We start from the raw sequence: 21,013 nt of genomic DNA, 5'->3' as shown, positions 1-21,013 counted from the left end.
AAGGACAACAGAAATTTGCTGTTGAAAAAAATGGAACATAGGCAAATTTTGCATAATGTGAAATAGTAGAATCTATTTCTGAAGTAACATTGTACAAAATACATTGACAATCAAAGATTGAAAACAATACTTTTTTTTTTTGAAAACAATTCTTAAGAGTTGTAACAAAGCATTGCCTGCCTGTTTATCTAACCTATACTATAATTAGGATGAGAATTGTTTCTTTCTTGATTTTTAATGATTGCTGGTTTGTATAAACTCATATTTTATCCATTGGATCCACATAATTTCCATAAGAAATATTAACTGATTCCCAGTGATGCTTATAATCAGTATGAAGATACTGATAAATAAAGGTCAATCATATGTACATGTATGTCTTTACATGGAGATATAAAACAATTACATGAAAATTGAATGTGCTCATTGATGAAGTTGCAATTTAATTTTATAGGTAGGTAGGAATATATAACACTTTATTTTTCATACTTAACAGAAATTACTGCAGCTGTATTTGAAATTGAAGTTCTTTGATTCAATACCTCTTTTTTGTAGAGTTCTCAGTTTTTTAAAGGCAATAATGAAATTATACATAATCCATAGTGTTCTTGTTGATCACAAGGGTCCTAATGGTCCATGACATTTATCTTGTGTTCTTACCAATGAAACCTGTTATGGTATCTCCCTAGAACTTACAACTTGTCGAATCAGCCTTCTCATTGCCACCTTCATATCTCTGTTTCTTAAAGTATAGATGGCAGGATTTAATAGAGGAGTGATGACAAAGTCCACAATGGCAAAAAATTTATCCATTGACTTGGTAGGGAAAGGCCACACATAGAGAAACATGCATGGAGTGAAAAACAAAACCACTACAGTGATGTGAGCTGACAGAGTGATGAATGCTTTGGATAAATTTTTTGCAGAATGTTGCCTGACAGTGATCAGAATAAAGATGTATGATACAATTAAGAAAAAGAAGGTGCCCATAGATATGAAGCCACTGTTGGCAGTGACCACAAATTCTAGGCTGTAAGTGTCCATGCATGCAAGTTTAATAACCCTAGGAAAATCACAATAAAAGCTCCCTATGTTATTAGGGCCACAGAAAGGTAAATTTATGACAAAAACAAACTGAGACACAGCATGAATCACCCCAATGATCCAAGCAGCCACTATCAAAAGCATGCACATTTTGGGATTCATAGTAGTTAGATAGTGGAGAGGCTTGCAAATCGCTGTGTACCTGTCATATGCCATGGCTATGAGCACTACCAACTCAGCTCCTCCCATGACATGAATAAAGAACATTTGTATCATGCAGTTGTGGAAGGAAATGATTTTGCAACCCCTGAAAAGATCAGAGATCATCCTAGGAACTGTGGTGGATGAAAGGCCCAGGTCAATGAATGATAGGTTGGCCAGCAGGATATACATGGGGGAGTGTAAGTGAGAATCAAAAATCACTGTTAACATAATGAAGAGGTTTCCCAAGATAATTCCCACATAGAACAAAGAGAAGAAAAGAAAGAGGAAAACCTGCATTCCCAAGGATTGTGTAAGTCCCAGTAACACAAACTCAGTTACCACAGAGCCATTTACTTGGTCCATTGAATCCTAAGGAAGGGAAGGCTCTGAAGTGACCTGAAAGAAACAATAGAGATGGGATTAACTTTGAGGAGTGCCTCAAACAATGTGTTAAATGTCGATAATTTAAATTGGTTATTGACAGATCTTTTATTTAATTGATAGTAAATTATTTACAAAATAATGGAATCCCAGGGTATGCGTTTGGTAGTATGACCAAAGCTGCACTCAGGGGCCATCTATTGCTTTAAATTGCTCTTATTTATTCAAGTACATGGAATAATGAGGCAACTTAAGAAGTTAGAAAAGGATGCACAAATTAAACTCAAGGAATTTAGGTGAAAGAAAATAATAAAACTTAAAAACAAAAATAATATGTATTGATGCCTAGAAAACTGGGAGAAAATACATAAGCATATAAAAAGTTTAAAAAAATAGACAACCTTTTGAAAATATAATCAAGAATAATAAAATTAAACAAAAATTAGAAATAAGTATAGAATAATAAAAGTTAACATAATAGTCAATACACCTTTGAAGTCTTTTTCTGTGTTACTCTTAGGTTTGTACTGCCGAAATGGTGTTTGCATTGGAGTTTGAGTGATAATTTTTGTAGACAGGAAAATCCCGCACTACGTGATCCTATTATCCTAAAGTCTCTAAACTTCCATTTATAGCGTATAATATAATCTATTTATGAACTTTAATTTATAATATGGACAATCACAATGCAAAATATGGAACTGAGTGTACTCAATGTGGTGGAGTTGGAGTCAGTAGCATGCGTAGAGGACAGGCAGGAAAGAACATATAAATAAAGGGGAAGAATGAAGATTAATGGGAAAGAGTGTAAGAAAATAAAAAGAAGGTGAGGAGAAGGAATAAATCCTAAAAGTCAAATAGGATAAAATGATGAGCCAAAAAAGGCATTGGTTGGTAGAACATTGCACATCTTTGCTTAGGTGCCTGTCATAGTTTAAATCAACACACATTGATATATTACAAACACCTGGGTATGAACTTTACTTGGATTTTCCATTCACTGCTTTAGGTATATTTTGACTGAAAGGATGGAAAGTAATAGTAAAGCTGTGGGGAAATAACCACTGAGATAAGACAAGTTAAAACTTTAAGCATATGAATCATGGGTGTGGCAGTGGGGTTTGGTAGAATGGAGTGGTTGAGCATGATGCCTCAGTGAACTGACAGGTGAATCATCTCTAAAAAAATTAGGAAGTAACTGATCAAAAGCATCCGTTTAACCTCCAGCCACTATTTTACTTACCCTCATTCTAGTATTTATAGCTTTTCATAAATATAAAATTAAAGTTTTTGATATAGGCACTCTTTCTGCCTTGTCTAACACTGTATCACCTGCCTGAAACAGTGGCTGGCACACAGAAAAAGCCCAGGAAATCTGTGATGAATGAATTTCCTAGAAATAGGTACTAAATTGTTCATAGAAGAAACAAACAGTAACCCTCACAAATATATAGAGAAATAGATTTAATAATATCTTCTCCACAAGCTTGTATTTCCTGGTATAATCCAGTTATTTATACATAAAAAGTGAGTATTTAACTGAGTGAAGAACTTTCTGCCCTATTATTACAAACATCTGAAATTAGCATGTATCACTGATGAGGAAATCCTCATGATCTGAGAGAGAAAAAGACCATGTACTTGGTCTCGGCCTTTTTAGAAAACCCTGGTGACTTTGTGAAGCTCTCAGGAGTTTATTAGAAGCCAAGTCCCCATAGATTTTGCTATCCTTCCTCTTGGAGATGTAAACTTTTTCATTCTGGGTCTATGGAGTCCCATCTTTAAACAGGAAATATGATGTAATGTATGGTGATTAACATAACAATAAAAATTTAAACATTAAAAAAACAGTATGGTACCGGCATAGAAGTAGACATAGACCAATGCAACAAACTAGAGAGCCCCAAAATAAGCCCACACAAATATAGTCAACTAATCCTTGACAAGAATGCCAAGAATACACAATGTAGATAGGAGAGTATCTTCAACAAATGGCATTTGGGGGTGCCTGCGTGGCTTAGTTGGTTAAGCGACTGCCTTCAGCTCAGGTCATGATCCTGGAGTCCCAGGATCGAGTCCCGCATCGGGCTCCCTGCATCAGGAGTCTGCTTCTCCCTCTGACCCTACCCCCTCTTGTGCTCTCTCTCTCACTCTCTCTCTCAAATAAGTAAATAAAATCTTTAAAAAAAGTGGCATTTGGAAAACTGGATTTCCAAATGCAAAAGAATGAAATTGAACCCTTAATTTATACCATAGAGAAAAATGAACTGAAAGTAGAATAGAGATATAAGGTATAAAAATCCTAAAATAAAACCTAAGGGAAATGCTTCATGATATTGTATTTGGCAATGATTTCTTTTTTTTAAATTTTTTATTGTTATGTTAATCACCATACATTACATCATTAGTTCTTCATGTAGTGTTCCATGATTCATTCTTTGTGCATAACACCCAGTGCTCCACGCAGAATGTGCCCTCTTTAATACCCATCACCAGGCTAACCCATCCCCCCACCCTCCTCCCCTCTAGAACCCTCAGTTTGTTTTTCAGAGTCCATCGTCTCTCATGGTTCGTCTCCCCCTCTAACTTACTCCCCTTCATTCTTCCCCTCCTGCTATCTTCTTCTTTTTCTTTTTTCTTAACATATGTTGCATTATTTGTTTCAGAGGTACAGATCCGTGATTCAACAGTCTTGCACAATTCACAGCGCTCACCATAGCACATACCCTCCCCAATGTCTATCACCCAGCCACCCCATCCCTCCCACCCCCCATCACTTCAGCAACATTCAGTTTGTTTCCTGAGATTAAGAATTCCTCATATCAGTGAGGTCATATGATACATCTCTTTCTCTGATTGACTTATTTCACTCAGCATAACACCCTCCAGTTCCATCCACGTCGTTGCAAATGGCAAGATCTTATTCCTTTTGATGGCTGCATAATATTCCATTGTGTATATATACCACATCTTCTTTATCCATTCATCTGTCAATGGACATCTTGGCTCTTTCCACAGTTTGGCTATTGTGGACATTGCTGTTATAAACATTGGGGTGCACGTACCCCTTCGGATCCCTACATTTGTATCTTTGTGGTAAATACCCAGTAGTTTGGCAATGATTTCTTAACATAACACCAAAAGCACAGGCAACAAAAACAGAATACAAAAGTGGGACTACATCAAATGTAAAAACTTCTGTACAGAAAAACAAACAATTAGCTGAGTGGAAAGGCAACCTACAGATGGGAGAAACTATTTAAAAACTAGACTTCTCATAAGGGTTAATACCATATACATATGTATATATCATACAACTCTCTCTATATATATACATATAAAAAAGAACTCATACCACTCCATAGCAAAAACCAAATAATCCAATTTCAAAATGGGCAAAGGACCTGAATAGACATTTCTCAAAAGAAGACATACAAATGGCCAATAGGTGTACGAAAAGTTGCTCAACATCAGTGATCATCACAGAAACGCATATCAAAATCACAATAAGATACCATCTCACATGTTAACAGTGGTTATTATAAAAGAAACAAGACAGAACAAGTGTTGGCAATAAATGCGGAGAAAAAGGAACCCTTGTGCACTGTTCGTGGGAATGTAAATTGGTACAGCATTTTGGAAAACAGTATGGAAGTTCTTCAAAATATTACAAATAGAACTACCTTATTATATAGCAATCCCACTTCTCAGTTTATATCTAAAGGAATCAGTACCATTTCATTTCAGAGAGATATCTACACTCTTACATTCATTGCAGCATTATTCACAATAGCCAAGATATGGAAATAACCCAATGTCCCTCTATGGGTGAACGGAGAAAGAAAATGTTTTATATACATATAATGAAATATTACAGAGCCTCAAAAAGGAAGGAAATCTTGTTATATGCAACAACATGGATGAACCTAGAGGACATTACACTAAGTGAAATCAGCCAGTCATCAAAGGACAAATGCTACATGATCTCACTTATCTGACGTATCTAAAATAATCAAATCATGGGGCGCCTGGGTGGCTCAGTTGGTTAAGTGTCTGATTTCAGCTCAGGTCATGATCTCAGGGTCCTAGAATTGAGCCCCACGTAGGACTCCACACTCAGTGGGGAGTCTGCTTGTCCCTATCTTCTTTTTCCTCTGTTCCTACCCTCCCCATGCTTGCTCTCTCTCTCTAATAAATATAACCTTTTAAAAATTAAAAAAATAATCAAATCATAAAAACAAAGTAGAATGATGGTTTCCATGGACTGAGGGGTGGGGGGAGAGAAATTAAGAGTTGCTATTCAATAGATACAAAATTTCAGTTATATAAGATGAATGAGTTCTAGAGATCTACTGAGCAACACTCTACCTGTAGTTAACAACATTGTGTTGGACACAAAAAACTCTGTTAGGAAAGCAGATAGAGTATCCTTAGAGCAAGTATCAAGTATTCTTTTTTTTTTAAGATTTTTATTTTTAAGTAATATCTACACCCAACGGGGGCTTGAACTTAACAACTATGAGATCAAGAATTGCACACTCTATCAACTGAGTCAGCCAGGCGCCCCAAGTATCAAGTATTCTTACAACAATTAAAACACAACAACAACAACAACAACAAACACAAAAACAAAACTCTACATTTTTTAAAAGACTTATTTATTTATTTGAGAGAGAAAGAGAGAATGGGGTGGAGGGGCAGAAGGAGAGAGAAGCTTAAGCAGACTCTATACTGAGCTTGGAGTCTAACCATCCCATGACCCTGAAATCAGGACCTGAGCTGAAACCAAGAGTTGCACTTAACCAACTGTGCCACCCAGATGCCCCAAAACTCTACATCTTTGAATTCATTGATGGTAGTACTAATCTCTACAATTCTTCTTAAAATGAAATATTGTTTTGGTTTATTGTTTTAGTAGGTTAATTAGGTCTAATTTGCTTCACTTGGCTTTTCTTGTCATAACAGCTTTCATTTCATGGCTTAGGTAATCAATATGGAAATCTTCCATTTGTTAGTATATCTACACCAATTTTTATCTCAAAGTATGGACATAACTAAAGAATGGATTTAGGAAACCACAGAGCACACTGTGAAATGGGCACAGACAAAATTTCATTGGCCAACTGATCGCCACAAACCCCTATTTCTGACTGGTTGTCCACAGTAGCATTCTTTTTCTCCAGAAATTAGTGACAGTTCAAAATCAAAATCAGTGTCTAATAACCCCCCAAATTCTGATTATTATTCTGATTATCCTTTGAAGGATAGGAAAAAAATAGTATAAATTCGTGACTGTGTAGAAGGGCCCTTCCTCAAGAGGACACAGCCTTCCCTTCACTCAAGGAGCTTTAGTTTGGTGAATTGGATTGATTCTGAAATAAATTTCTAGATGCATTAAACAAATTACTTGTCACCTGGATCTGGGAATGGAAGTGGAGAGTAATTACAAATAGGAACAAGGAATATTTTGGGGTGATTGAATTATTCTAAAACTGAATTATGATGATTATACAACTCTATAATTTTATTTAAAATTATTGAGTAGTACATTTAATTGGATAAATTTTACAGTATACGTATTAAACCCCCATAAAGTTGTTAAAATACCAAGTGAGATTTTGCCAATCTAATATTTCACTACTTTTGGAACTCCCCTGATTTGTTCAAATATCAATTCATTATTTCTCAAAATTCCAAGTTAGACAAACCATTATGGGTGTAATGCGATAGTTTTCTTAAACTTGATAGTAGTGCCAAACTAATACTATCAACTAATACTATCAATACTATCAATAGTATACTAATACTATCAATATACTACAGTATATACTATACTATTATATAATTTGCAGTAACACAATGAACATCTAAATTTAACCTAAGGTTTTCTAATTTGAAAAAAAAATTATCAGAGCACAAAATCACAGATCATCACATTGAACTGCCCAATTTCCCTGGATCTCTTCTGCAAGTTGTGATAATTTACCCTTGGGAAAGCCAGTGTGCACAAAAGACCTGGTTTCCATTAGAAGCAATTATGGACTCTATCCAGTCCTACCATCCAGTCTGGCTAATTGACTCTCTTCCAAATGGTAGGAACTATTTATAACTTTCTGTCTTAAGAAATTGTGGGGACTCAAAAGGGTGTGAACCGTCTGTGTGTCTCAATCTCTTGAAGCTTCTGCTGAGTAAGACCTGCACCTGAGCAGGTACAAATGAAACCTGCTCTCTAACTCCCTAGGAACTGGTTACATTTTACCTTCTTTCTTCTTTACTCAAGGTTCCTTTTGCTCATACTCTTTATTTGAATCATTTTTACTCATACAGTTTTTATATAGGTTCTGGTCTCTTTTTCATAATTTCATTTGTATTGTGAGGTGAATTTCTCTTCAAAGAGCCCATACCTTTTTAAATTGATATGTGAAGGGGTTTCAATTTTCCATCCTTTTTTTTCTCTAACATTAGATTCATGGAAATTCATGGAACATATCTTGGTTATTTCATTTCAAGTGAGTACAATCTGGCAGAGCAAGCTATCTTATGTTCAGAAAGAACTGAATGATCAAGTCTTAAAAATCATTATAATTATTTTTTAAAAATGTATTAAGTACTTGTTATATGCCACAGCATGCTCTGCTGTTCCCCATGTATTAACTCATGTAATCCTTACAACAACACTATAAGGTAAGTACTATTATCATCCCTATTTTATAGATGAGGAAATTCAGGGACAGAGAAGTGAAGCAACTCACCCAAGGACCCATAGCTCATAAATCAAGGAGACGGAGATTCGAATCCGGGTAGTCTGTCCCCAGAATGTTTGCTATTAGTTACTACATAATACTGCTATTTATAAAATTACTCCTATATCATTTTTCCTACTTCCTCCACTAATTTCAAATTTTCTTTAAAAATTAAAAAATCCACAAATATTGCTTATAAAAATATAGAAAAATAAGAGTTCATATTTAGGAAAAAATAAAAACACTTAAAATCCCACAAACTAAATATACTATAAAGTCTGATTATTTCTATACATACATTTACATTATATTTGGTGTTTTAAAATCTTTTTTTAACTTAACAAATTATATATTTTTCAGTTTAGTTTATCCAAAGTTCTAATTTATGTCATATGCATCAAAAACTCTTCTGAACATAGACTCAAATGTATTTAAGAGTTCTCTTCCTTCTTCATGTACCAAACAGCTTTTCACTGGAGCCTTAAGCATAAAAAGTGTACTACTCTTTCAAATTACTGAATTTTTCCAAATACCCAGTGATGTTTTCAGTTTAGGAATATTTCTATAGCATGCTTTAATACTTCACTGTAATTTGGGGACAGTTCAAGGTATTCTGTAATGACTATACACATTTTGTTTGAGGCAAAAAATAAAGAGGAAAGTTTGTACTTTTTCCAGTTTTACTGTATTAGACTTAGGATCTACTTGGGAATGTAGGGTGTTGAGGTCACTCCGTGAGAATAGTGTCATGACAAGGAGGTTGCTGATCCAGATTGGTTTCCATTCTCCCATCAGTAAGCAGGTGCCAATAAGTTCAAACCCCAAAGTCATTTGGTAAAGATTTATTCTCCACCAAATCTCCTACAGTGGCTTCTATGCCCCTGATTTTGCCTACCATGTCTTCTTGAATGTTAGTGAAGACCATCATTTGATAGTACCTGCCCTTGTGCCAGAAATTGTGCTAACTACCAGGGTATACAAAGTTAGCTAAAAGCACTTTTTCTCAAAGAAATTATAATATATTATAAATTATAAATATATTATAAAGAAATTATAAAATACTTTATTATAAAGAAGGTACAAGATAGAACAGTAGTTCATAGACAGTACTCTGCTTAGGGTTATAAATGAATACTCCAGAGTTGCTTGCATTTAATCTCAGTTTTGAAGGATAAAGGAAAAGGGGAATTAACATTTCTGCCAGATAGTTTTAACCATATACTCTCAAATCTTCATAACATCTAGAGATATGTTAGACACCTCTCAATTTATAGACAAATAAATACCATCAGCATAATTGGCTAGCATACCCTAGTTTATATAGATCATAAGTGGCAGAATTAGAATGGCAACCGAGTCTATGAGGCCTTTTAGGCAAATATGTTTCTACTTAGTAATGACCAGGAATAACACAGATGACAGTATATGCAAGAGCAGAGAAATGTGAAAAAAATAGAGTAACACATTGTTTATAAAGAGTCTGATGTGGTATGCTACTGAATTTTAACATATCCATAATGATAGAACCAGAAAATGAAATAGGAGAGTTACATGACCATATTTGATATTTTTAAAATTATGTTCAATTAGCCAACATAGAGTACATCATTAGTTTTTGCTGTAGTGTTCAATGATTCATTAGTTGCATATGTCACCGTATTTGATCTTCAGATAGACAAATCTGAAAGCAGAGTGTAGAACATATGAAATGTAGATAAGATTGGAGGCAGAGAGATCATTCAGAAGGCTTTATGGTCATTAATTAGAAAAAATATAGGGGCGCCTGGGTGGCTCAGTTGGTTAAGCGACTGCCTTCACCTCAGGTCATGATCCTGGAGTCCCGGGATCAAGTCCTGCATCGGGCTCCCTGCTCAGCGGGGAGTCTGCTTCTCCCTCTGACCCTCTTCCCTCTCGTGCTCTCTATCTCTCATTCTCTCTCTCTCAAATAAATAAATAAAATCTTTAGAAAAAAAAAGAAAAAAGAAAAAATATAGAGACCTGAAGTAAAACTGACAGTGGAAATGAAGAGGAAGAAACAAAATGGAAATATTCAAGAAGTGTAATTTTCCATCTGGTATATAAGGTGAGAGAGGATAAAAAATGTGCCCGGAAGACTCCTGGATTAAGCATCTGAGAGAACGCTCATGATATTTCCTAAGGCATTAAAAGAGGATAAAATCATGAGTTTAGCCTTGCACAATTTAACTTTGAAGTGTTTGAGGGATGTCCATTTATGTACTACGGTACAGTCTTGGATATATTATGCTAGAGTGCAAGAATAGAACTACACATATAGAAATCTTTAATAAGTGGGGAGTAGTTAAAACTGCATGTCTGGAATGAAAAAAATATTTTAAAGCTTCTGAGTTATATCAATACTCAAAGATAAGCAGGCTTGGGGGGAATCCATGCATCAGTGAAAGACACAAAAAAGAAGTTAGAAATATAGGAGAAAAATCAAGAGAGATCTGTTATACAAATATTAAAAATGCATTCAGCTTCAAGTAACATTGCCTTATTTACAGTCTCTTAAGCGAAGTAAGTTTTTATTTTTCTCAACAAGATATCAGAAGGCAGACCTTTGCTGACATCAGTCAAAGAACTTTTACCCTGGATTATTTTTCTATCTGTTCGTAGTATCATCTTTAACATGTAGATACTCAAAGCTCATGGTTGCTGCATCTTTGGGCATCACATTAATATTGAATGCAGGAATAAAAGAGCCAGAAAGACTTCTCCACATTAATCTTTGTATTTTAATCTGGGAAAGAAAACCTTCCACAGAAGGCATTGTTCTGTATCTCATCAAAACTTGGCTACATGCCCCTCTTACACCAAGCCATGGCAAGTCACATAGATTATCATGTTTCATCCCAGGGCTAAGATAAGAACCTATCCTCTCCCAAAATTGAGAAATCTCCACCAAATACCCTAAATGGATAGGTGTTCTCTTAGCACAAACTTGTATAGAAAAGGCTTTGGGACAGGCAACCAACACATATACAGTAACTAGTGACAGAGGAAATTTCAAAAATAATGCATGATCAATAGTACCAAATTTGGAGAAAAAGCATGTAAGATAAAGACTGAAAACTGTTTATTATATGTGACATTTTCATATGTAGACCATTTTATGCTAAATCCCTAGTGACTTCTCTAAAAGGATTTTTCTGGGGGCGCCTGGGTGGCTCAGATGGTTAAGCGTCTGCCTTCGGCTCAGGTCATGATCCCAGGGTCCTGAGATCGAGCCCCACATAGGGCTCCTGGCTCAACGGGGAGCCTACTTCTCCCTCTGCCTCTCTCCCTGCTCATGCTCTCTCTCTCTCTCTGTATCTCTGTGTCTCAAATGAATAAATAAAAAATCTTTAAATAAAATAAAATAAAATAAAAGGATTTTCTGGAATGCAAGCTAGCTTGTTTTTTCTTGTTCAATAAATACAATGTATAAGTTAAAATAAACTTACCTGTGAAGTGTTTTTAGAGAGTAAAGGGAAAATAAGAAGGATACCCCCCTCCCAACCTTGACAGATTTAATTTTTGAAGGAGAGATGCTATGTGTAACACATCAAAGGAAGTAAAAATTCAGATGAAGGAAAAAGGTTAACGCATCTAGATCCTTGGGGAGGGCTAGAATGTGTTTGGAAGTGCTGGCCTTGAAGGGGCCAGAGCATTGGTTAGAAGAATGCATTCTCAAGTCCTAAAACTCTTGACACACTCTTAACCTTGCCACTTCATCTTTCTCAGGCAAACGTTCATTTGTGAAGTGGGGATAGTAAAACTGAACCTATCTTTTAGAGTCATTAGGAGGTTTGAAAGAAATGATACACTTAACACAATTCCCTGAATATAGGAGACACTCAAATCTGTAATCTGTGATCATTAGAATTAATTATTAGTTATAATTATATTTACCCCTCTTTATTCTCAGATATGCAATATTTTATTTTAATTTTAAACTTGTCATTAAGTAATCTGTTTACTAAAAGTGGCCTTGGACCAATGGTGATAATCATGTCATAAATTAAGTATTAAAATTATTAAGCCTGTGCCCCTGAGTTCCATTTAAACTTAAAAAGTCCAATGTAGTGAGTCATGGGATATATTCAAGTAATTTTGTCATGGTGATCTCTATAAGCCCAGGGAAGAAGGAAAACTTTTAAAAAATTTTTTATTTAAATTCAATTTAATTAACATTTACTATATTATTCGTTTCAGAGGTAGAATTTAGTGATTAATCAGTTGCATACATCACCCAGTGGTCACTACTCCAAGTGCCCTCCTTAATGCCCATCACTAAATTACCCCACCCTCCACCCTCCCTACCCTCCAGCAACCCTCAGTTTGTTTCCTATAGTTAAGTCTCTTATGATTTGCCTCCCTCTCTGTTTTCATCTTATTTTATTTTTCCTTCCATTTCCCTATGCTCACCTGTTTTATGAAAATTTAGGGGACTAAGAAAGGTTCAGGTAAGAGAATAGAGAATTAGATATTTATGTGGTATAATAAAACACTTAGGGCAATGTTCAGGATAATGATATAGAAATCCTTGAGAAAAATTAAAAAAAAGATTTAAGTATGGGGTGAAAATTAAAGTAACCCCTTCTGCCTCTATACAAAATTTATAGTCACATATTTTCCCTCTTATATCCCCCTTTATATAGTAAATTTGCTGCTAACCTTATGTCCCCCAAATTCTTCATTTTTTTTTCCTCTCAGCCAATCACATCTAACTTAATTAGCAAGGCAAATAGGGATCTATGTTTCTGTCAGTGATACTTACTCTTTTTAATTTTTATCCTCAGGTCACTTGAAAATCAGCTCTCCTGTCCCAGTCGATGGGTGGACTAAAGGACTCTGTGGTCACTGAGATTGTGCTACTGGCCCTTTCTTGTTCTTGGGAGAAAAAACTTTTTCTCATCTTGATATGTTCTTTGCTCTATTTAGGGGTCATCTTCGGAAACCTTTTTGTTTTGTTTTTGGTAATTTTTGATTCTCACCTACATTCTCCCATGTATTTTCCTGCTGGCCAACCTGTCCCTCATTGATGTGGGTCTTTCCTCTACCACAGTTCCCAAGATAATCAAAGACCTCTTAAATGAATACAAAGTAATTTCTTTCCAAGGTTGTATGACACAGATATGTTTTATTCACATAATAGGAGGAGTGGAGATGGTATTACTCATAGCCATGGCATTTGACAGGTGTACAACAATCTGTAAGCCTCTTCACTACTTGAAAATCATGAATCCTAAAATATGTTATTTCATTTGTAATCACTGGATGGGTAACTGGGGTGATCCATGCTATGTCTCAGTTTTTATTTGTTATAAAGTTGCCTTTTTGTGGGCCTAATAAAGTGGACAGCTTTTACTGTGACTTTCCTAAGATCATAAAACTTGCATGCACAGATGCAGCCAAGTTTGAGTTTATTGTTACTGCCAACAGTGGCTTCATGAGCATGAGCACCTTCTTCCTGCTAATCCTTTCCTATTCGTTCATTTTGATCACTGTCTGGAAACGTGCTTCAGAAGAATTATCCAAGGCATTTGTTACTTTGTCAGCTCACATCACTGTGTTTTTTTTGTTTTTCACTCCATGCATGTTTTTGTATGTCTGGCCTTCTCCCCCACCTTCAACTGATAAAAATCTGTTTATTGTGGACTTTGCTATCACCCCTGTCTTGAATCCTGCTATCTATACACTAAGGAACAAAGACATAAAGGCAGCTATAAAAAGACTGTGCAAAAAGTTATCTTATTCCAGATTTCGTTGACCACTCTTTTGGGGGAGCTCTAAAACTAAACATCCCATTACACGCTGACCCATCCCTACTTAGGTACCTCAAATTTAACATATCTCAAACAAACTCATCATCTGCCATCCTAAGCCAGCTACCACTTCACCTGTGGAGTATACAACCATTACCAATCATGGGAATGTAAAGTCATCATACTAAGAATTGGTATTCTAACAGAGAATAGCATAATCTGACAAAGAACATTTTAATTTTGTTTTTTTAGAACATTTTAATTTTGAATATTTGTTTTTCAAATAAAAATGTAATGACACTGTTTCTGCTATTCATAACATCTAAAAATAACCTGTAAATTAGTTCTGATGAATGGATGAACATCAAGAATCATCACATAATTGATGTGTGTGTGTGTGTGCGCGCATGCGCACGCACACACACGCGCATGTATGTGTATGGCTCCAGTGGCTTTACTTATTACTTAAAAGAAGACCCAAGGACAAATTCAGTGGGCCAGGAGTTTATTTGGATGGGGCACCAGGAACACATTTGTTCAGAAGTGGAGACAGGGGACACAAAAGGAAAGGATGCCAACAGAGGGTATATTAACTGATATTCTACTAAATGGACATTGGGGTGCAATTCTGCTATGGCCCTCTAGGAGAAAGTACGTATTCTATAACTTATATTTATTTCACTTGAGGCAAGGAACCTGTGGATTTCTGTGTTGGGGTAGTTCTGAGGCATTAACTCCATGGCAATTCCAGCCCTCCCCATATAGAAGGTTGAGCAGTTTTGATATCCAGAGAAAAGTCCTCAGGCAGAAAATCTTTGCAGTTTATGGTATAAAACAATATATATTCTTGGGAATATTAAACACAGAGGGATATATATGCAACATTGAAATCATCAGATACACTCCACATCTTCCCACGCTTAGAGACATTCATGTTCCAGGTAAGTTCACTCCATCATTGATTCTTCAAATACAGGAGTGTTAATGAAACTAGTATTAATGGGTTATATCATTGCCTATGTTCCCAAGAAGATTTTTACTATCTTCTTCTTCCATAATCCATTCTAGATCTTCCTCACATTTGTCCAGCACTTCTGCTGATCTAGATCACTTGCCCAGATCCATATCTTCCTACCTAAGAAGGCTAAATCCATGATTACTGTGCTCTTGTCATGCTGCAATTGCTGCAACTGCCCATTTAGAGTTATCACAATAATGGTTAATGCAAGTGTAGCAGCAATTCTATTTCTTTGTGATAATGAAGGTTCATTATAACTGGCATGATAGTAACTCTTTTTTGTGTGCTGATCTACAACACAATGAAACAAAAATGACTAGTGAGCTACTAAAACTTTAGGTTTACTGAAATGCTTACTCTGTCCCCAGAAGCATTCACCCTACCCCAGCAGAGGTCAAAGTTGTAGGTCTAGAAAGCTCAAATTCTTCAAGGAAGTGATATGGAGCCACTCTCACTGACTAGCTTTGGTTTCCAGACCTATGCATTTTGGAATACAATACCTTATAATTTCCATTGGTTCAAAGTATATATCACATGTTAAAGCATAAAGTGTCATCACCAAACACACTTACTTGCACCTTTATTTGCATCTTTATAAGGCTATTCCCATGTTCTATTCTAATACCATATATTGCTGCACCCATGGATCACTTGGTTATGTGTCCACTGTTGTACTTTCTTGGCAAAGATATTTCTTTGTCCTAAGCAATGTTATGAAGGACATTGGACTTTCTATGGGTCTTTGGATCACTTAATGACCAAGCTACTTCCCTAAGGATAGTCAAAACCAAAACCATACTCGGGAAACACCTTTATCCCAGTAAGAACTACTTGCTTTCTTCCACCATGAAAGGATTCTAATGTAAACAAATACTAAGTTGCTACCAAGTTGCTGATTAAATGCATCAACAGATGAAACTATATCAAGGGTTCAGATTCCATCTGTATTTCTGAAAGGACAAACATTAATAGTGGCTGTAACTTTAATTGCCTTACTGAGAAGAGACCACACTGAAAGAACCCATGGAAACACTTCATCCTTGCCATTCATAACTTCATTCATAGGTCCATAGTGCAAGCACTATAGTGGCTGAGCTAGGTTATCAACTCTGTTACTTAACACTCTTCTTGGAATACAGTAAGAACAGAAACATAAATAAGAAGTGTATAAGTGTTGTTCTTCCTGGTGTCTTCTGGCTAAAGAAGCAATTATATCACATATCATCATGGCCTATGTGTAAGTAACCACTATCCACTTTAAAGGACAATCCCAGTTAGGCAGAAATTATAAAACTGACCCGTACTTGTGAGGACAAATATCATACACTAGAGTCATTTGATAATTCCCAACAAAGTGCTAGGTTAATTGTTTTTTGTTTATTGTGGGTTTTGTTTTGTTTTGTTTTTTGCTTTCCTTAATCACATAAAAAAGGCAGGTTAATACATATGGTATGAAATGGAAGGATTAAATGAAATATCAACTCCAGAAACAAATAAACTAGCAATTAGGAAGGAGTTGAGGTAGGAAATCTGTGCTGTTGAATGCACACTCATAAGAATGAAAGTAGAATAATCAGTAAGGAAAGCCCAGAAAAGATTTAATTTCTATCCTATAATAAAGGTAGATTCTCAAAACAGAGGTGAAGAAATCCATATAATCAGAAATAACTAAGAATTTGAACAAAAAGTTGAGCTCTTCACACACAAAAAATTAGATACATATCTTCAAAATAAATTAATTGGATGAAATTATTTTAAAATTATATCATAAAGTAACTTTCAATAATGTGAGATTTATATAATTGTGGCATACAATATTCAATTTTAAGCAAGGCAAAACAAGTAGAAAACATGAAAAAAGAAAAGATTATATTTTACTACATTAATTTTAAATTTATCAAAAACAAACATAAAGGCTTCTGATTTCTAGTTCTGCATGTAAGGAGCTTGGAAGTCACTATTCCATCCTAACAACAAACAAAGTAGAAAAGACTGAAAAATCAACAACTCTTCTTGGATCCAGAAGAAAGTTTGCCCTGTGTCCTCACACAGGGCAAACTGCTGTCTCCTAGATTAGAGACACAAACAAACACAGGTCATCATGGCTTATTAGAGCAGACACAAACAACAGAAACTGCTATAGGAATGAGAGCTGGAGTAGGAAACCTAAACCATAATTGATGAATTGCTGGAGTCTCAGCATAGGCAATTTTGAAAGTTAAAAACTATCCAGGGGAAACCAGCCATAGGGAGGGGTCCCAAAAATATTGTGAGGTTTACTTCTAGCAGATTCCCTAGTAAATAACTAAGAAAAATCCCCTCAGGTTTCTGGCAGAGAAAGGGAAAAAGGAAATATTTTGAAATATACCACAACACTCTGTTTTTCTTAAGAAGCCCTGCCCTCAATGGAAAGTAGTAAACCAGAATCTAAACTACTGAGGTATTATAAGAGCCTAAATGACCTGGGGAAGGCAAATACCCAACTCCAACCCATGCTTGCCATTCTGTCCCATCTAAGGTGGGATTAAACACACACACACACACACACACACACACACACACACACACACACAAAACAGAAAAGCAGAGACACCTGAAAAGTTCACAGTCCAGAGGCATAAGCTTATTAAAAGACTAAAACCTAACTGTGAGGCTATATAATGCTTCCCCTCTACCCACATTTCCCCACCACATTAAGTAAGGCCTATTTGTAGCAGTTCCTTTTACCCAGTACATCATGTCTACCTATTGAGAAAAAAATTACAGGGCATGCTAAAAGGCAAAAAACACAATTTGAAGAGACAAAACAAGCTTCAGAGCTAGACATAGCAGGGATGTTGGAATTATCAAGCCAGAAATTTAAAATAACTATGATAATTGTGCTAAGGACTCTAATGTATAAAATAGCACGTAAGAACAGATGGCCAATGTAAGCAGAGGGATGGAAATCCAAAGACAGGACAAAAAAGAAATGCCAGGGATCTAAAATACTGTAAAAGACATGATAAGTGACTTTGATGGGCTCATTAGTAGATGGGACACGGGTGAGGAAAGAATCTCTTAACTAGATGATATATCAATAGGATCTCTGACAACTAAAGAACAAAGAGAACAAAAAAATTAAAAAAAATAACAAAATATCTAAGAACTGTGGGAAAACTAAAGAAGATGTGATATACGCATAATGGGAATGCCAGAAAAAGAGAAAAGGGGACAGAAAAAAAATATTTCAAATGATAATGACAGAATTTCCCCCAAATTGATGTCAGACACCAAACCACAGGTCCAGAAAGCACAGAGCACACCAATAGGATAAATGCCACAAAAAATTACACAAGGCATATCATTTTTAAATTACAGCAAATGAAAGATAACAAAAAGTCCTGATTGAAGTCACAGAAAAAAAACAACCCTAATGTATAAAAAATCAAACAGAAGAACCATATCCAACTTCTCCTCAGATATCATGCAAGCCAGAAGAGAGTAAAATATTTAATGTATTGAGAGAAAAAAAAGAACTAGAATTCTATACTCAAAATTATCCTTTAAAGTAAAGAAGAAATAGAGACTTTCTCGGGCAAATAAAAATTGAGAGAATTTACCAGTAGATCCACTTTGAAAGAAATAGTAAAAGAAGTTCCTTAGAGAGAAGGAAAATAATATAGGTCAGAAACTCAGATCTACACAAAGAAAGGAAGAGCATAGAAGAAGGAATAAGTGAAGGTAAAATAAAAACTTATTTTCCTTATACTTAATTGTTCTAACAGATAACTGTTTAAACAATAATAGCAACTACGTACTCAATTATATATGCCTATGTTTATATATTATGCATGTATATGTGTATATACATACAAATATATGCTTATGTTAAGTGAATTGAATGATAACAATGATACAAGGAAGACATTAGGATTATTTTGTAATTACAAGGTACCTACAGTACCCATGAAGTAGTATAGTGTTATTTGAAAGTGGACTTGGAATAGTTGGAAATGTACATTGCAAACTCTTAGATAACTTAAAAAAATAAAAAAATAATTTATAAATTATATACCAAAAAAGTAGAGAAAATAGAATCCTATAAAATACTCACCTAAAATGACAAGGTAGGAAAAGTGGAAAACATAAGAACTAAGGGGGCGCCTGGGTGGCTCAGATGGTTAAGCGTCTGCCTTCGGCTCAGGTCATGATCTCAGGGTCCTGGGATCGAGTCCCGCATCGGGCTCCCTGCTCCTTGGGAGCCTGCTTCTCCCTCTGCTTCTCTCTCTCTCTCTCCCTCTCTCTCTCTCCTCCTCTGTCTCTCATGAATAAATAACTAAAATCTAAAAAAAAAAAAAACTAAGAATAAGGACAAAAGTTGTAAAACAGTAATGAACATGGTCAATGTTAATCAAATAACCACTTTAAATGTCATTAGTCTAAATGTACCAACTAAAAGAGGTTGTCAGAAAACATGATCAAACTATATATTATCTATAAGAAACCCACTTTAAATATAAAGACACATAATAGATTAAAAGCAAACGGTCAGGAAAAAAATTACCACACGGATACATATCAAAAAAAAAAAAAGAAAGATTAGGGGCACCTGGGTGGCTCAGTTGTTAAGCGTCTGCCTTTGGCTCAGGTCTCCTGGGTTCAAGCCCAAATCGGGATCCCCTGCTCGGTAGGAAGCCTGCTTCTCCCTCTCCCGCTACCCCTACTTGTGTTCCTCTCTCGCTGTGTCTCTGTCAAATAAATAAATAAAATCTAAAAAAAAAAAAAAAAAGAAAGAAAGAAAGATTAGCTCTCTTAATTTCAGACAGAGCAGACATCAAACTAAGGAAAGTTATCAGGGATAAGGAAGGGCATTTCATAATGATAAAAGGGGCAATTCTCCAAAATTCCTAGCAATTATTAATGTATATACAACTAAAACTGCATGAGGCAAAAACTGATGGAATTGCAAAGAGAAATAGATGAGTCCATAATCATAGTTGGAAATTGACACCCATCTCTAAAAAATAAATCAAGCAGGCAGAAAATCAGTGGGAACGTAGTTCAACTCAACACCACCATCAGTCAACACCATCAGGTATAAGCAACATCTGTTGCCTACTTTGTCCAGTAACAGAATACAAATTATTCTTAAGCTCAAATGGAGCATTCACCAAGATACACCACATTTTGTGCCATAAAACACATCTTAACAAATTTGAAAAGATATAAATCACACAGTGACTGCTCTCAGACCATAAGGAATAAAACAAGAATTCAATAACGGAAAGATAATAAGAAAATCCCCAAATACACAGATATTAAAATACACTTCTAAATAATGCACAGGCCAAAGGATAAATCTCAAGAGAAAAAAATTTTTGAACAAAATTAAGATTAAAACACAACTTATCAAAACTTTGTGAGATATAGTGAAAGCAGTGCTTAGAGGGAAATTTATAGCAATGACTGAATATATTAGAAAAAAGATCTAAAATTCAAGTTTCCACCTTACTAAAATGAAAAAGGAAGAGCAAGGTAAGTTTCAGGCAAGCAGAGGAAAAAGAAATAATAAATATTAGAGCAAAAACCAATGAAATTTAAAAAGGGAAATCAATGAAACCAAGAGCTTGTTCTTTGAAAAGATCAAAAAAATCAATAAACCTCTAGCAAAGCAAGAAAAAAAAAGAAAGGACACAAATTACTAATATGAGAAATTAAAAAGAGAATATCACTAAGATCCCATGGACATATAAAGATAATAAAGGAATACTATGAACAACTCTATGTCCACAAATTTGATAACCTAGATGAAATGGAACAATTTCTTTAAAAACACAATCTGCTGAAACTCATGTATGAAAAAATGGACAATC

At 35.3% G+C, this 21,013-nt stretch overlaps 1 protein-coding gene and 1 pseudogene across 1 annotated transcript; one reads left to right on the top strand and one right to left on the bottom strand.

The window, feature by feature from the left end:
* Positions 1-672: 672 nt before the first annotated feature.
* Positions 673-1,611, bottom strand: LOC113909920 (olfactory receptor 4F6-like). Its single transcript, XM_027571594.1, has one exon. The coding sequence runs from the start codon at positions 1,609-1,611 to the stop codon at positions 673-675; it is 939 nt and encodes a 312-aa protein (XP_027427395.1).
* An 11,596-nt stretch (positions 1,612-13,207) lies between these two features.
* Positions 13,208-14,145, top strand: LOC113909220 (annotated as a pseudogene).
* The last annotated feature ends 6,868 nt before the right edge of the window (positions 14,146-21,013 follow it).

Source organism: Zalophus californianus, chromosome 6, assembly GCF_009762305.2.
Source record: "Zalophus californianus isolate mZalCal1 chromosome 6, mZalCal1.pri.v2, whole genome shotgun sequence".
NCBI classification, from domain to species: domain Eukaryota; kingdom Metazoa; phylum Chordata; class Mammalia; order Carnivora; family Otariidae; genus Zalophus; species Zalophus californianus.
Note: the sequence above shows the minus strand (reverse complement) of the source record. Positions and strands in the feature narration are given on the sequence as shown.